The sequence below is a fragment of the Scyliorhinus canicula genome, chromosome 4 (assembly GCF_902713615.1).
Source record: "Scyliorhinus canicula chromosome 4, sScyCan1.1, whole genome shotgun sequence".
NCBI classification, from domain to species: domain Eukaryota; kingdom Metazoa; phylum Chordata; class Chondrichthyes; order Carcharhiniformes; family Scyliorhinidae; genus Scyliorhinus; species Scyliorhinus canicula.
In genome coordinates this window covers 3,687,843-3,703,056 of record NC_052149.1, presented here as the reverse complement: position 1 = coordinate 3,703,056, position 15,214 = coordinate 3,687,843, and the positions used below count along the sequence as shown (strand labels likewise).

Genomic DNA, 15,214 nt, shown 5'->3' with positions numbered 1-15,214 from the left:
CATTCCTAGATTGTGTTATGAAAACTTTCTACAGCAGTCTGTGCTCAGTTCAACAAGAAAGAACACACTGTTGGACTTGGTCCTCAGAAAGGAGGTGGAACATTTTGGAGACAGTGGTCATTGTATCATATGGTTTAGGATAGTGATAGAAAAAGGATAATAGGCAGAAAAAGGATAATAGGCAGCCAAGAGTAAAAGTAACTAGGGGAAAAGCAGACTTCACTGGGGCAAAACAATGGAGCTGGGCCGGTTAGACCCAAGGTTGGCAGGAATAGTTGAACAATGGACTACCCTCAAAAACAGGAATGGTCTGGACAAGGTGTATTACCTCAAAAGGGACTGGGCAAACAATCCAGAGCTCCCTGGATGAAAATGGAAGAGAAGGAATTGTGCTTATGACAGGCGAAAAATGAAGATGAGAGCCAGAAGGAATACAGAAGGTTCAGAGGGAGGTGAAGACGATTGGCTACCAATAAAAAAGGGGAATCCCAAAGTCATCTATAGGCAAATAAATAGTCAAAGGTTTGTAAAAGGAGGAGGGCTGATTAGGGAATTTGCATATGGGAGGCAGTCTGAAGTATTAAATTAATACTTTGCGGACTTCTGGTGGCAGCATGTAGAAAGCGGCCATGCAGAGGCACCTCCCACCTGCACTCTACCTTTTGCACCCGGTTTTTGAAGAGTGTTGGGGTGATATTTAAATAATTTGATGGGACAAGGCTCGCACATTGTGGAAATGCCAGGGAAATCAAGCAAAGAATTATCGCCCGATTCAGAAACCTCTCTCGGCTCGTCGGCTGATAAGTTGCGAGGGCCACTGCCAAAGCCAAGGTTACCTCATTGACAATAGATATACTAATGGGCATCTTTGCCGAGGTGACGAATTGAAAACTCAGCAGGCTGCCCGAGGACGTCTATAAATAATTTGAGGAGGCCCTAGCCCCTATGGGCGCTGGCAAAGGCGGACAAAGCGGTAAAGGTGTACGGCGAGGTGCTGCAAGGTGTGGAGATGGCTCTTCGATGCAGAGTAATCGGATTGTTCCTTTGGAGGCCAAACATTTTTTTTTTTTTATAAATTTAGATTAGCCAATTATTTTTTCCAATTAAGGGGCAATTTAGCGTGGCCAATCCACCTACTCTGCACATTTTTGGGTTGTGGGGGCGAAACCCACGCAGACACGGGGAGAACGTGCAAACTCCACACGGACAGTGACCCAGAGCCGGGATCGAACCTGGGACCTCAGCGCCGTGAGGCGGTTGTGCTAACCACTAGGCCACCGCGCTGCCCTTGGGAGGCCAAACATAAACATCTGCATGCCAAGTTGCACGACTTGGAGAATCTCAGTCATTGGGAGTTGTCGGAGGGAATGGAGGACTTGAACCTGACTGAACAGATGTCGAAGATGTTGGGGGAGGGTGGACAGTTATCCCCTCCAGAGCTGGATCAGGGCCATCAGTCGCTCAACAGAAGCATCACTCAGGAGTGGCACCACGGACAATTACCACCAAAGTTCCACGGTTACCAGAAGGAGAAGGAACAGGTCTTGAGGTGGTCGCAAGATCACCATAACTACCAATGGGTGGGCCACGCCATTAGGCTCTACCAGAATGTCGGAGCGGTGCTTCCCAAAAGAGTGCCATTCAACATGGCCAAGGCAGCACGATTCAAAAACGGAGTTTGTTTTGGGTGGTTTACCTGCACGCCTGAAGTGACTATTATTTTGGAGGGAGATGCCGCAGGAGGCCAATGCTTTTGTGAGGAAGCCTGGGCAGTGGGCAAGTTAATTGCATTTTATATTATGTATGGGGTCTTGTTGTTGGAGAGGGTTTAACAGCAAAGGTGCCACCTGTGGCTCAGTAAACTGCACTCGAGTCACACCCCGAGACCTGCACTGTGCATCTCCTCTCCGAATTCCCTTTAAGCTTTGTGTCCCGCAGACTATCGCCAGGGGTTCGATCGCTAGCGCAAACAAGAGTGGGGACGGGGGCAGCCCCGTCTTGTTCCTCCCTGTGGCTGGAATTATTCAAAGCTGGTGTTAGTTTGGACGCTCGCTTTGGGAGGGTGGCACAGGAGCCTCACCCAGGTGGTGAATCCCGCTCCGAGCCCAAACCGTTCAGTACCTCGAGGAGACAGCTCCTTTCGGCTTGTCAAAGGCCTTTTCTGTGTCCAGGGAGACGATCACCTCTGGTGTTCTCTTCCTCGGGGGGGGGGGGGGGGGGGGGGGGGGGGTCATTATTACGTTCAGCACCTGCCGGATGTTCGCAGTGAGCTGCCTACCCTTGGCAAAGCCCATATCGTCCTTTGTGACCAGCTCTGGGGCGCAGCCCTCCAGCCTGTTGGCCAGGACCTTTACGACTATTTTCGCATCATTCTGCAGTGAAATGGGTCTGTATGATCCACATTCTGTCAGGTCTTTATCTTTTTTGGGTGTTAATGAGATTGTGGCCTGCGCTAGTGTGGGGGGGTGGCAGGGTGCCCCCTGCCAGTGAGTCTGCGAACATGTCCCTTAGGTGAGGCCAGGACTGGTGCAAATTTTTTGTAGAAGTCCACCGGGAACCTGTCGGGTCCCGGTGCCTTCCCCGCCTGCATGGAGTTGCTCTCCATGATTTCTCTCAGGTCTATTGGTGCTTCCAGCGCTCTCTTCCTTTTCCCCCCCCCCCCGCGTCTGTCTTCCCCCACCACTGGCAGTTCCAGTCTGTCTAGGAACTGTTTCATTCCCGCATCCCCATCGGGGGGGGGGGGGGGGGGGGGGGGGGGGGCTCGGAGGTGTACAGTCCCCAGTAGAAGGTCTTGAATGCTCGATCGATTGACCTCCTTTGGCCCTGTTACCAGTCTGCCTTTGCTATCCTTAACCTGCGCTATTTCCCTCCTGGCTGCCTGCTTTCTCAGCTGGTGAGCCAATAGGCGGCCAGCCTCGTCTCAGTGTTCGCACAAGGTCCCCCGAGTCTGACGGAGTTGGTACACTGCTTTCCTAGTGGATGATGCGGAGATACCGGCGTTGGACTGGGGTGAGCACAGTAAGAAGTCTGACAACACCAGGCTAAAGTCCAACAGGTTTGTTTCAAACACTAGCTTTCGGAGCACTGCTCCTTCCTCATGTGAAGGACATTCCTCCTTCACGGAGGAAGGAGCTGACATGATGGGACAAATGGGGAAGCCAATCTCTCGGAAATCCATTTGCATTCTACACCTCATTTTCTGCCAATATGCTTTCCCATTTGTTTAAATGGCAGCTGTGACTCATTAGCATCCCTACCTCCACATCAGCAGGCGCGTCCAAATCTCACTCCGGAAACTGGAGCACTGGATCACTGATGATGCAGAGAGGTGGCACCTTTCAGTGGGTGATCCCCACCCCCAATGTCATGGCCAATATACATCCCTCGCACGGCATTTGTGGGAGCACATTACCCAAATGGATTCAGCATCTATATTTCATATGCAATTGTGGATTTGCAGATATGAAAGATGTTAACAACTCTCTCCTTACTGACCCCAGCAATGGTATTCACACAGAATTAGGGATGGGCAGATGCTGGCCTGTCCACTGATGGCCTCATCCCTTTGAAGAAAATAAAATGCCTCACAAAGAACACACCAAAAGAAATCAACTGCTGAAAACATGATGGGGAGCCATCCTTGACCCATTACTAGCCATTTACTGAGAGCTCCAAACAATCTGGTCGCCAAACGAGTGGGCATTAATTAAATACTTCCGATAAAACTGTTTAATCTCGGACTGCCAACCAGGATTTAACTGGGCAGTTAAAACTGGGCTGTATTTTCAAACTGGACAGGTGTCGTGTACCTCAAATCGCCTTCACCCATACAGCCTCTATTACCGCAACATGTTATCTTGCAAACAAATATGAATCGCTGTACACCCCAACTTGGTTCAGTGCAAGAGGACATCTTCGATTCTTTCAAACCAAAAAAAGAAATCACTAAGAACAATGGGTTAAATGGCCTGGTGTGCTATAAAGTTTCTAGGATGCAATAAAGAAACAAGTAGTTAGAGAAGCAGATAAAGGATTTTTTTAAAAACCTGGGGGAAGAGGGAGGTGATGAAATGTTGATTACCTGGAGCTGGTCAGCTGTGAAGCTGGTCCGTGCTCGTTTTGTTGGCTTGGGTTGAACCACATCTTGTTCTGTTGGTAACGCTCCTTCCACAGTTACTCCATTCCCTACAAGAATTCAGTTGCAGACTCAAAAAATTGTGTAAATCAAAAGAAGCTGTCCACAAAGTAACTTTGCACGCGAGAAATAAAAATCAGTCGGTGCTCCCCAAGACCCGTATTTCCACCCGCCCACTCCCAATAGGTTTGAAAGTCTGATCTATAGGTGGTGTGCATTTGCCACACAGCTGTTATTGCTTGGCATCCTGCAGATTCCTACAATTCCAGCCCCCTCCCACCACACCACTCTTCTGCCCCACCTACTCGTATATTTGCTTCAATGTTTAGTTGCACACAAAAAGCAGAATGTGTGCCCTTTAAAAGGTTTGTGCAATATTCTGGCGGGAACAAGTGATGTCCAAAACCTTCCGGGCTGTTGTGTGGCCTCCCAACTTTTCAAAGTGGCAAAGCTTCCAACTGTCTTGCCGTGTTCAATCACAATCTGAAATCTCAAGCTTGTAAAAAAAAAAAAAGAGGACTGAATTCTTGACCATGCAATCAATCAACTCTCCATTATCTCCAACTCTGCCCAGTGTCATCTGTGCCAAGTCCTGTATCGTTGGCACAATATCACATCCAAATTGCTGCAGGAAGTCAAACTGTAATTTGATCATAAAACCAAATCACCAAAAAAAAACTTTTCAAACATGCTTGTACTGTACTCACATTACAAGCCAACATAGCTCAAGCTCAACCTTCCTTGGACTGGAAATGAGAATGAAGTGTATTAGACGTAATAAAGATTGCCAAGTGTTTTTTTTTTAAATATAGTTGCTATGAAAACTGATACTGCAAGATACAAACTGTCCAGAAGATATTGAATTATAAATATTTGATTAATGAGTTTAGATTTTTTAGTACCCAATTTTTGGTTAATGAAAACCAAATTCTCCTATTTTTTGTCGTTTAGTCCAAAGAAAGAAAAAAGGTTTTGCAGGTAGCATTATAAAGCCAAACTAAAAAAATGTTAGGCTGTTGTAATGATCTCAATAAAGATATTTGTAGAGGCCAATTTTGAAGTGAATCAAGTATTCATCTTGAAAGCTTAAATAGAGAAAGAGTGCATTTAATGCCCCAATTACAGCTTCAGAAATTCAATATTTTTTGGCCAAGGAAGCAAGACAAAGCGATTCAGATAACACACAAATACAGCACAGAAAGCAATCATTCCATTGTGCCTGTACATCAACTTGGATCGGGGGGGGGGGGGAAGAAGAGGAGTCAGGGGGAGAATGCAGAACAAAAGAGAACCAAAGAGAAGGGCGAGATATTGAAGCAGTACAGACATCGGCCTTGGCGGGCAGGGGGACACCAGAGCGCAGGGGCACACCCGTGTCGCGTACACACAGCTGGTGGCCACATTGGGTGCCCCCTGGGCAAAGGGAAACCCCGGAGCGCTGGGGCCTGAACCCATGGTAAGAGCGGCGACCCTGGCCATTTTGGACAACCCCCTAGCAAAGGGAAACCCCAGAGTGCAGGGGCACGTCCACCAGGTAATTATGGGTGATCCCACAGGACCAGGGGGTCAGAAACCCCCCCACCAGGATCGTTACCTGGAATGTAAGGGGACTCAACGGCCCAGTGAAAAGAGCCAGAGTGTTTGTCCATCTAAGAAGCCTAAAAGCCGACATAATCTACCTACAGAGACACACCTGAGGGAGAAGGACCGACTGCTGGTAAGGAAGTGCTGGGTGGGACAGATGTACCACTCATGCTACGGGACGTGGGGCTTGGGGGGGGGGGGGGGGGGGGAGCAATATTATTAGCAAAAGAAAAAGAGGTTTACGGGAACCAAGACCCAGGGGGAAGATACGTCATGGACAGCGGTGTCGTGGAAGGGGCACCTGTCATATTGGTAAAATGTGTAAGCTCCCAACTGAGACGACTCAGAATTCATAAAGAAGACCATGGCAGAAATCCCCGACCTTGACACACACCGACTGATTATGGGGGGGGGGGGAATTAACTGTGTGCTGGACCCACTGACCGACCGATCAAACCCCAGAACGGGGAAAACGCCTGGCATGGCTTGGCAGCTAGGGGCCTTCATGGAACAGATGGGGGCAGTGGATCCATGGAGGTTTCTGCACCCGGGAGAAAAAGGGTTCTCGTTCTTTTCCCAGGTGCACAAGCTATATTGACACACCTGTATTGACTTCTTTGCAGTGGGCAAAATCGGTGCTTCCAGGGATCACGGGAACGGACTACTCCGCGATCGTTGTCTCCGACCATGCTAGACATTATATGGATGTGAGGTTGGACACAGGCCGGGCCCAGTACCCCACATGGAGGCTGAACACAGACCTCCTGGCCGACAAGGCTTTCTGCCAAAAAAAATAATCACAAGCCATAGGTGATGATTGCGTTAGTAACAACCAAAAACAGGGAGGTCTCTCCCTCCACGTTCTGGGAGGCACTGAAGGCCATAATCAGAGGAGAGCTCATAGCCTACAAGGCAAGTAGAGATAGGGAAGAGAGGGTGGCCAGGCAACAGCTAGTGGACTCCATTCTGGAAGTTGATAGAAAATACTCAGAAGCCCCAACCGTAGAGCTGCTGGCGGAGAGGAAAATGCTGCAAGTGGACTTTAACCTGCTATCCACTAGGAAGAAGTCTTCCAGCAAGTCTGACAACACCAGGTTAAAGTCCAACAGGTTTGTTTCAAACACTAGCTTTCGGAGCACTGCTCCTTCCTCAGGTGAATGTCTTTGTTCAAACTTAATGTCAGTGTCTATATGCGCGATCTTCCTGGAGATCCTCTACACTTTGAGCCGGCTGTTTGCGCTGTCAATGGTAGCCATGATGCGGAGATACCGGCGTTGGACTGGGGTGAGCATGGTAAGAAGTCTTACAACACCAGGTTAAAGTCCAACAGGTTTCTTTCAAACACTAGATTTCGGAGCACTGCTCCTTCCTCAGGTGAAGGGAGCTCCTTCACCTGAGGAAGGAGCTGCGCTCCGAAAGCTAGTGTTTGAAGCAAACCTGTTGGACTTTAATCTGGTGTCGTCAGACTTCTTGCTGTGCTCACCCCAGTATCTCAACATCATCCACTAGGAAAGCAGTGTACCAACTCCGCCAGACACGGACCGGGGGGGGGGCATGGACGAACACGGAGACGAGGCTGGCCGCCTATTGGCTCACCAGCTGAGAAAGCAGGCAGCCACGAGGGAAATAGCGCAGATTAAGGATAGCAAAGGCAGACTGGTAACAGAACCAAAGGAGGTCAATCGGGCATTCGAGGCCTTCTGCCGGAGACTGTACATCTCCGAGCATGTGGGAATGAAACAGTTCCTCGACAGACTGGAACTACCAGTGGTGGGGGAAGACAGACAGGGGGAGCTGGAAGCACCAATAGACCTGGGAGAAATTGTGGAGAGCATCAGCTCCATGCAGGCGGGGAAGGCACCGGGACCCGATGGGTTGCCGGCGGACTTGTACAAAACGTTTGCACCAGTCCTGGCCCCACACCCAAGGGACATGTTCGCGGACTCACTGGCAAGGGGCACAGTGCCCCCACGCTAGCGCAGGCCACAATTTCACTGATATCCAAAAAAGATAAAGACCTGACGGAATGTGGATCATACAGACCCATTTCACTGCTGAACTTGGATGTGAAAATACTGACAAAAGGTCCTGGCCAAAAGGCTGCATACCAGAGGTGGTCGCAGAGGACCAAACGGGCTTTGTCTAGGGTAGGCAGCTCATAGAGAACATCAGGCAGCTGCTGAATGTGATAATGATCCCCCTGGGGCGAGAACCCCAGAGGTGATTGTCTCCCTGGACACAGAAAAGGCCTTTGACAGAATCGAATGGAGCTACCTCCTCGAGGTAGTGGAATGGTTTGGTCTAGGAGTGGGATTCACCGCCTGGGTGAGGCTCCTGTACAACGCTCCCAAAGCGAGTGTCCAAACTAACACCACCAGATCTGAATACTTCCAGCTACAGAGAGGAAGTCAGGGCTGCTCCCTGTCCCCACTCTTGTTCGCGCTAGCGATCGAACCCCTGGCGATAGCCCTGCGGGATGCGAAAAGCTGGAAGGGAATCCGGAGAGGAGACAGGGAGCACAGAGTCTCACTCTATGCAGATGACCTGCTCCTCTATGTCTCGAAGCCACAGGAGGGACTGAACATAGAACGATACAGCGCAGTACAGGCCCTTCGGCCCACGATGTTGCACCGACATGGGAAGTCAAAAACTAAAGGCCATCTAACCTACACTATGCCATTATCATCCATATGCTTATCCAATAAACTTTTAAATGCCCTCAATGTTGGCGAGGTCACTACTGTTGCAGGTAGGGCATTCCACGGCCTCACCACTCTTTGCGTAAAAAACCTACCTCTGACGTCTGTCCTATATCTATTACCCCTCAATTTAAGGCTATGTCCCCTCGTGCTAGCCACCTCCATCCGCGGGAGAAGGCTCTCACTGTCCACCATATCTAACCCTCTGATCATTTTGTATGCCTCTATTAAGTCACTTCTTAACCTTCTTCTCTCCAACGAAAACAACCTCAAGTCCATCAGCCTTTCCTCATAAGATTTTCCCTCCATACCAGGCAACATCCTGGTAAATCTCCTCTGCACCCGTTCCAAAGCTTCCACGTCCTTCCTATAATGAGGCGACCAGAACTGTACGCAATACTCCAAATGCGGCCGTACCAGAGTTTTGTACAGCTGCAACATGACCTCATGGCTCCGGAACTCAAACCCTCTACCAATAAAGGCCAACACACCATAGGCCTTCTTCACAACCCTATCAACCTGGGTGGCAACTTTCAGGGATCTATGTACATGGACACCGAGATCCCTCTGCTCATCCACACTGCCAAGAATTTTACCATTAGCCAAATATTCCGCATTCCTGTTTTTCTTTCCAAAGTGAATCACCTCACACTTCTCTACATTAAACTCCATTTGCCACCTCTCAGCCCAGCTCTGCAGCTTATCTATGTCCCTCTGTAACCTGCAACATCCTTCCACACGGTCTACAACTCCACCGACTTTAGTGTCGTCTGCAAATTTACTCACCCAACCTTCTGTGCCTTCCTCTAGGTCATTTATAAAAATGACAAACAGCAACGGCCCCAGAACAGATCCTTGTGGTACGCCACTCGTAACTGAACTCCATTCTGAACATTTGCCATCAACCACCACCCTCGGTCTTCTTTCAACTAGCCAATTTCTGATCCACATCTCTAAATCACCCTCAATCCCCAGCCTCCGTATTTTCTGCAATAGCCGATCGTGGGGAACCTTATCAAACGCTTGACTGAAATCCATATACACCACATCAACTGCTCTACCCTCGTCTACCTGTTCAGTCACCTTCTCAAAGAACTCGATAAGGTTTGTGAGGCATGACCTACCCTTCACAAAACCATGCTGACTATCCCTAATCATATTATTCCTATCTAGATGATTATAAATCGTATCTTTTATAATCCTCTCCAAGACTTTACCCACAACAGACGTGAGGCTCACCGGCCTATAGTTACCGGGGTTATCTCTACTCCCCTTCTTGAACAAAGGGACCACATTTGCTACCCTCCAATCCTCTGGCACTATTCCTGTAGCCAATGATGACATAAAAATCAAAGCTAAAGGCTCAGCAATCTCTTCCCTGGCTTCCCAGAGAATCCTAGGATAAATCCCATCAGTCCCCGGGGACTTATCTATTTTCACCTTGTCCAGAATTGCCAACATTTCTTCCCTACACACCTCAATGCCATCTATTCTAATAGCCTGGTTCTCAGCATTCTCCTCCACAACATTATCTTTTTCCTGAGTGAATACTGACGAAAGTATTCATTTAGTATAGGCAATACTACAAATACTGAAAGAGTTTGGAACCTTCTTGGGCTACAAACTTAACCTGGGCAAAAGCGAGACATTCCCAGTGAACCCAAAAGGGGGAGGGACAGAGCTGAAGGGGTTCCCATTCAAAGCAGCCCAGAACAGATTCCGTTACCTGGGGATCCAGATAGCCAGAGACTGGACACAGATCCACAAGTGGAACCTGACCAGCCTGGTGGAGGAAGTAAGAAAAGACCTTCAACGGTGGGGCTCACTCCCACTCTCCCTGGCGGGGAGCGTGCAGACGATCAAAGTGAACGTACTGACAAGGTTCCTCTTCCTGTTTAGATCCATCCCGATTTTCATCCCCAAGGTCTTTTTCCAAAACATAGACAAGCTAATCATGGCGTTTGTGTTGGGGGGCAAGAACCCGAAAATTCCCAAACCGACACTGCAAAGAGGGGAAGTCAGAGGGGGCCTGGCTCTACCGAACCTACAATACTGCCACTGGGCAGCAACGGCAGAAAAAGTGAGGGGATGGGTACAAGAACTCGACACAGATTGGGTACAAAGGGAGGAGGCATCCTGTAAAGGAACAACCCTCCGGGCCCTCGCCACAGCAGCACTCCCATCCGCCTCAACAAGGTACACAACGACCCCAGGGGTAGTGGCCACACTGAGAACATGGACCCAGTTGAGACAGCACTTCGGGATAACCAAAATTTCCCTTATGGCCCCCATCTGCGACAATCACAGATTCCCCCCAGCCATGTTAGATACCACCTTCAAAAGATGGAGGCAGGACGGGGGCACACTGACGGTCGGGGACTTCTACGTAGGGCGCAGACTGGCGACACTGGACGAACTGACGAGAAGTGGAACTCTGAAGAGGACAGCAATTGAGACGTCTCCAAATAGGGACACCCCGAAATAAAACACTTCCGCCGCAAAGAGACAGTAGGGTACCCCAGGGACCCAGAAAGCACACTACTCGAGGACCCGCTATGTGGGAAAATATATGGACAGCTACTGGACTACAGCTACAAAGTTATGAGGTGCATAGACAGAGTGGATAGCCAGAGGCTTTTTCCCCAGGATAGAGGGGTCAATTGCTAGGGGGCATAGGTTTAAGGTGCGAGGGGCAAGGTTTAAGAGGAGATATACGAGGCAAGTTTTTTTTTATTACACAGAGGGTAGTGGGTGTCTGGAACTCGCTGCCGGAGGTGGTAGAAGCAGGGACGAGTGACAGTTAAGGGGCATCTTGACAAATACATGAATAGGATGGGAATAGAGGGATACATAGAACATAGAACAGTACAGCACAGACCCTTCGGCCCTCAATGTTGTGCCGAGCCATGATCACCCTACTCAAACCCACGCATCCACCCTATACCCGTAACCTAACAACCCCCCCCCCCCCTTAACCTTACTTTTATTAGGACACTACGTGCAATTTAGCATGGCCAATCCACCTAACCCGCACATCTTTGGACTGTGGGAGGAAACCGGAGCACCCGGAGGAAACCCACGCACACAGGGGGAGGACGTGCAGACTCCACACAGACAGTGACCCAGCCGGGAATCGAACCTGGGACCCTGGAGCTGTGAAGCATTTATGCTAACCACCATGCTACCCTGCTGCCCCAAAGCGGACCCAGGAAGTGTAGAAGATTTTAGTTTAGACGGACAGCATGGTCAGCACAGGCTTGGAGGGCTGAAGGGCCTGTTCCTGTGCTGTACTTTTCGCTTGTTCTTTGTACAGAGCCTGAACACCACTGGACGAGACCAGACAAAAATGGGAGGACGCACTGGGGACAGGAAGTGGGATGGGGACTCTGGAGCGAAGCACTGGGCAGGGTGAGCTCCACCTCCTCCTGTGCGAGGCTCAGCCTAATGGAGCTCAAAGTGATGCACAGAGCCCACCTGACCGGAACCCGAATGAGCAGGTTCTTCCTGGAGGTGGAGGACAAATGTGAACAATGCCAGGGGGGCCCGGCCAACCACACCCACATGTTTTGGGCTTGCCCCAAGCTTGCTGGGTTCTGGGCAGCCTTCTCCGAGGCAATGTCCAAAGTTATGGGGGTGAGGGTGAAGCCATGCCCAATAGTGGCAATCTTCGGGGTATCGGAGCAGCCAGAGCTACCCATGGGGAAGGGGGCCGACGCCCTCGCTTTCCCTTCCCTAATCGCATGCCGGAGAATCCTGCTCGGCTGGTGATTGGCACCACCATCCACAGCTGTAGATTGGCTCGTTGACTCGGAATTTCTCCACCTGGAGAAGATTAAGTATGCCATCCGAGGGTCAGAGGAAGGCTTCCTGGATACTTGGAGAGAGTTGGGCAGCCTGTTCGAGGCCAGCAATGAGGAGCAAGCCAGAAAAAAAAAAATGTGAACGGTAGCATTGTGGATAGCACAATTGCTTCACAGCTCTAGGGTCCCAGGTTTGATTCCGGCTTGGGTCACTGTCTGTGCGGAGTCTGCACATCCTCCCAGTGTGTGTGTGGGTTTCCTCCGGGTGCTCCGGTTTCCTCCCACAGTCCAAAGATGTGCAGGTTAGGTAGATTGGCCATGCTAAATTGCCCTACGTGTCCAAAATTGCCCTTAGTGTTGGGTGGGGTTACTGGGTTATGGGGATAGGTTGAAGGTGTTGACCTTGGGTAGGGTGCTCTTTCCAAGAGCCGGTGCAGACTCGATGGGCCGAATGGCCTCCTTCTGCACTGTAAATTCTATGATAAAACCAAAGGGCTGTGCAACCCAGGAAGGGGGGGGGGGGGGAAGAGAGAAAGAGAATGGGGAAACCACAAGAGAAAAGGAAGGGTGCTGAAACCAATGAGGGTGGGGGGGAAAGGAAGGAGGATGAGGAGGAAGTTGGGGGGGGGGGGGGGGGGGGGGGGGGGGGGGGTATCATAGGCCGATCCAGAGGACAGCAAAATGTACAGTTAATCAAACGAAGACAAAACAAACCTCTAAAATAAAACAAATTAGCACGGGCTATAAAAATGTAATGTATATCAGCAACAGCTGTTTATAAATGAGAAAAGCCAATACAAAGATTTTCAAAAACAAAAAAACAACCCTTGGATCAGTCTACATAAATACCACTCAAAAAAACACAGCAGCTCAAAATCATCATCCAGACAGCAACAGGGATTATCAGCAAACAGGAATGACTAATTTACAGGACAACGGAATAAGCAGGAAATTAATTGCACCAAATTTTTGGTTTGTCTTTTAACCAGAAACTGAACAGAATCAGCCACACAGATGCTTTAACAGAGGTTCGAAGTTCTGCAGGAGTGGCTCACATCTCAATTCCACAAAGCCTGTCTACCATCTACAATGATGAATACCCTCCACTTGTCTGGGTGAGTGCAGTTACAGCCAACTCCACACCATTCAGGACAGCCAGTCAATTTGTACCCATCAACAACTGGAACAGTGATTGCATAAGTACCATCTCTCAAAATGCACTGCAATTCTCCCAAGGCTTTCAAAAATCACTTGAAAAAAAAAAGAGTAGCAGACACACAGGTATACTGCATGTTTGCCTAAAATACAGTTTCCCGCTGCCTTGGGAAAGCAGGCAGCATAATCAAAAGACCCTCCCACCCGGATTATTCTCTCTTCCAACTTCTTCCATCGTGCAGCAGATACAAAAGTCTGAGAACACGCTTCATAAAACAGCCTCAACTCCTGAATGACCCTCTTATGGACTGAACTGATCTCTTCACACATACTCTTCTGAATAGTACTGCACTCTGTAAGCTTCACCCGATGACTGTGCCTATGTATTTATATGCATGCCCATGTATGGAACGATCTGTCTGCACTGCCGCAGAATTTGACTGTTTCTCGGTACACATGACAATAAAATCAAACCCAATACACACGTCATGATCAAAATTCTACAGCACTCCCAAATATCACTGTGGGATAATCTTCACTCACAAACTGCAGTGGCTCAAGAAACAGTTCACCAATATCTTCAAGGTATCAATAAAGGCAGCAGGAACCACACCCCACAAATAAATAAAAAGCATCGTATTTATATAGCACATTTAATAACCTACACCCGATGACAAATGTAGTTACTGCAATGTAGGAAATGCAGTAGCCAATATGCACAGCAATATTCCACAAACAGAATATGATAAATAGGTCAGGACAGACTGGATAATTTGCCTGATCTTCTTCAAAATAGTGCCCTGAGATTTCTATTACTGGACAGATGAAGTCTTGGTCCAGCATCTGTCCAAAGAACAGCACCACCATTGACAGTGCAATGTTCTCTTGGTATTGACCTGGAGGTCAGCCTAGATTTTTGTGCTCAAGTCTCTGGAATGGAACCTGAACCCATTACGTGGTAGGAATTGAGCCACTACTAACATACCAAAGCAAGATTTCCATTACCTCAAAGTCACCAGGTTGCCCCTTGGGAAGATGGGTTGCCAACATCTAGAATAAAGTCTGCAGGAATTAAAATCCAATCTCCTGCTGTGAGCAATTTGGGAAAAGTGATAAGGGCAGTTTTTCAAAAAATTGCAAACTTGTTATTAGAATCAAGGGGGGGGAAAGGTGGTTTGACTGAACCAGAGTCATCCAATTATGCAAGGGAATGCTTGCTTATTGGCCATGGGAACAATGAGTGCCACGGGGTGAAGGCAGATGCTCTTTCCTAGGGTAGGAGAGTCAAGGACCAGGGGACCTAAAAGTACATGGGGAAAAGTTTAGAACAGATGTGCAAGGCAAGTTTAAAAAAAAACATATATACAGAGGCTGGTAAATAATGGAACACGCTGCCTGGGGAGGTGGTAGGAGCAGGTACGAAAGTGGTATTTAAGAGGCATCTGGACAAATATATGAATCGGGTGGGAATGGAAGGATAAGGACTCCGTAAGTGTAGACGGTTTTAGTTTAGGCAGGTACCATGGTTGGCACAGGCTTGGAGGGCCGAAGGGCCTGTTCGTGTGCTGTATTGTCCTTTGTTCAATGGCACAAGTTGTGGGCTGGGCAGAACAATTGAAGGCAGATGGTTAGGTGATGCCTCGTGGAATACCTCCAACCCAATTTGATGACATTAATAAAATGGTCAAAAGTCCTCTTCCTAAAAACACTTGCCATTTTCAGCTGCCCTCTTGAGGTTGTCCAACATACAGTCGTAGTGTATTCGACAAAGGACCTTCTCTTCCACCAGAGCGAACTCCTCCCCAGTGGACAGCTGCCTCTTGCAGGAGAAGCAAGCGAAG

The 15,214-nt window shown here is 48.9% G+C and overlaps 1 protein-coding gene across 1 annotated transcript in view; it reads right to left on the bottom strand.

Annotated features, from left to right (window-relative positions):
• The window catches only part of lhx8a (LIM homeobox 8a), a 48,139-nt gene that overhangs the window by 29,306 nt on the left and 3,619 nt on the right, over positions 1 to 15,214 (bottom strand). The window contains exons 2-3 of the mRNA XM_038793414.1: positions 15,087 to 15,213; positions 4,082 to 4,185 (exon numbers count right to left, since the gene is read on the bottom strand). Of these exons, the coding sequence (XP_038649342.1) occupies positions 4,082 to 4,185; positions 15,087 to 15,213 (231 nt within the window). The remainder of the gene's footprint in view (positions 1 to 4,081; positions 4,186 to 15,086; position 15,214) is intronic.